This window comes from Desmodus rotundus, chromosome 5 (assembly GCF_022682495.2).
Source record: "Desmodus rotundus isolate HL8 chromosome 5, HLdesRot8A.1, whole genome shotgun sequence".
In the NCBI taxonomy this organism is placed as follows: domain Eukaryota; kingdom Metazoa; phylum Chordata; class Mammalia; order Chiroptera; family Phyllostomidae; genus Desmodus; species Desmodus rotundus.
The window spans coordinates 11839558-11841972 of NC_071391.1; the positions used below are offsets into that span (position 1 = coordinate 11839558).

Sequence of the window (2415 nt, forward strand, 5' to 3'; positions counted from 1 at the left end):
GAGACTTGAGTCTATGTGCATGCTTCGTTAGAAATATACTGATAATGTCTCAAAACAAAAACAGAGTCTAACAACACACTCCAAACACCCATTCACAGCAACTAGAGGCTGGAGAACAGCCCCAAAGGCAGCAGATGCTTCTGAACAGGCCAATAAAAAGGATAGGATATGGCTTTAAACTAAAAGCTACAAGTGGACAAACGAGAAAAACAAATGAAAATCTGTTGACACAGACCACAGCATGGTGGTTACCAATGGAGATGGGGATGGGAGGGGTAGTAAAGGGTGAAGGGGGCCAAATATATGGTGACAAAAGAAGGTTTGTTTGGGGGTGACCAGCATGTACATAGATGATGTATCATAGAATGGTACACTTGAAGCATATATAATTCTATCAACCAATGTCACCCCAATTATATTTAAATAAAGGAAATGGATATAGGGAAATAAATAAATAAAGGTACAAAAAGATTTTCAAATGATATGGCTTTTAAAGACAGAAACATGGGGGGAGAAAGCATACATAGATCTCCTGCATGTAAATCCTTCCCCATTTTACTTTTCTTTAACATTCCCTCCAACAAGCCCCTTTAAAGATCTCTGAAAAAACCCTAAATCTGGCTAAGAAAAGAGCTTCTCAAAAAGTAATTTGGATCCCAGCACCTTCTTGAGAGCTTCCTTCACGTCCTTGTTCCTCAAGCTGTAGATCAGGGGGTTCAGCATGGGGATCACTACAGTGTAAAACACCGAAGCCACCTTGTCAGCATCCTCACTGTTGCCAGAACTGGGCCGGCAGTAACTGAAAAGGATTGTTCCCTGTAAGACCGCAATGGCTGTGAGGTGGGAGGCACAGGTGGAAAAGGCTTTGCGCCTTCCCTCTGCAGAGCGCATCCTCAGGATGGTCATGAGAATAAACAAGTAGGAGGTGAGGATGACTACAATGGTGATGATCTCGTTGAAAGTAGACACAATATATACCAACAGTTCATTCACAGTGACATCAGAACAAGCAAGAGATAAGAGAGGGGGCAGATCACAAAAGAAGTGGTTAATCACATTTGATCTGTAGGTTGGGATCTCAAGAGCTAAACACAAGTGGATCAGAGAACACACAGTCCCACAGACGTAGCAGCTAGAAACCAGCACCATTTGGAGTTTCCGGGACATGGTGACCATGTACAGCAGTGGGCTGCAGATGGCCACAAAGCGGTCATAGGCCATCACGGCCAGCAGGAAGACATCAGTAATTACAAATGTGCCAAACAAGTAAAATTGTATCATGCATCCCAGGAAGGAGATGGTTTTATCTTTTTTAAACATATTGAACAGCATCTGTGGCACAATGGCCGTGGAGTGACAGAAATCCACCAAGGACAGGTGGCTGAGGAAAAAGTACATGGGAGTGTGAAGTCGAGGGCTGACCTGAATCAGTGCGATCATGCCCAGGTTGGCCAAAAATGTGATTCCGTAGATCAGGAGGAACAGCAGGGAGAGAAAGACTCTCAGCTCAGGAACATCTGATAACCCGAGGAGAATGAACTCCGTCACAGCAGTGCAGTTCCCCTCCCCAGGGTCCACCATGTGTAAGGTTTAGAAAACCAGATGGTAAGTTGTGTGTCTTCTGAAATGGGAACAAGAGAGAAAACACACATTTACATTAACAAAAAATATCACATTCATGTCAAACACAATGTATTTGAAATACAATTGTCAAGTAATTCTAAATGCTCAGTGTGGCAGCACATTCCCCTGACCAAATTCAAAGTATCAGCAGAAATGTGTAAGATAACCACAGTAAACCGAGCTGATGAATTAACTTAGACATTTTGATGGAGTCTTAAATAGATCCAATGATATATTTTGAAGCCACAAGAGATCAACTCCTGCTCCCTGAAAAATGTAACAAATTCCTTTCGAGACAACAGATACTGTGATCCTATGTACCTTAATTTCTTAGGTCTGTCTATCATTAGCATGAAGTTTCAGCAGGCGAGGTGCTGTGCAGTTCTCTTGCTGGGGAGTGTGACAAGTCTCTGAGAACGGGGGCTCTGAGTACTCTAAATCTGAAATTATTCAGAATGAAAATAAAATATTTAAAATATTACTGAAATCCATCATCATCTTTACTTGTCAAATCAACAAAGTGACTTAATTATAGTAATAGTGATCAATATCAATAGTGACTCAGAAAGGGATAACTCTGGTATAAATTTTTCTGCAAGGCTATTAGACAACATATATTCAAAGTCTTAACCCTGACAAAAACAAAAGCTACCTGGTATATTTATGAGAGATTTTATGTTTGTAAGCTATTATAAGAGATGCTTAATTATATTACAAATTGTAAAAAAGTATATCAAAGCTACATTACAGCATTATTTATAATATAAAAAATGGAAAAATTAATTGTTATTA

General features: G+C 40.2%; 1 protein-coding gene across 1 annotated transcript; it reads right to left on the reverse strand.

Annotated features, from left to right (window-relative positions):
• Positions 1–505: 505 nt before the first annotated feature.
• LOC112302694 (olfactory receptor 5L1) lies at positions 506–2032 on the reverse strand. Its single transcript, XM_024558245.3, has 2 exons — positions 1945–2032; positions 506–1621 (listed from the first exon to the last, which is right to left on the reverse strand). Exon 2 carries the CDS (start codon positions 1579–1581, stop codon positions 622–624), a length of 960 nt encoding a protein of 319 aa, XP_024414013.2. The 5' UTR covers positions 1582–1621; positions 1945–2032; the 3' UTR covers positions 506–621.
• Between the last annotated feature and the right edge of the window lie 383 nt (positions 2033–2415).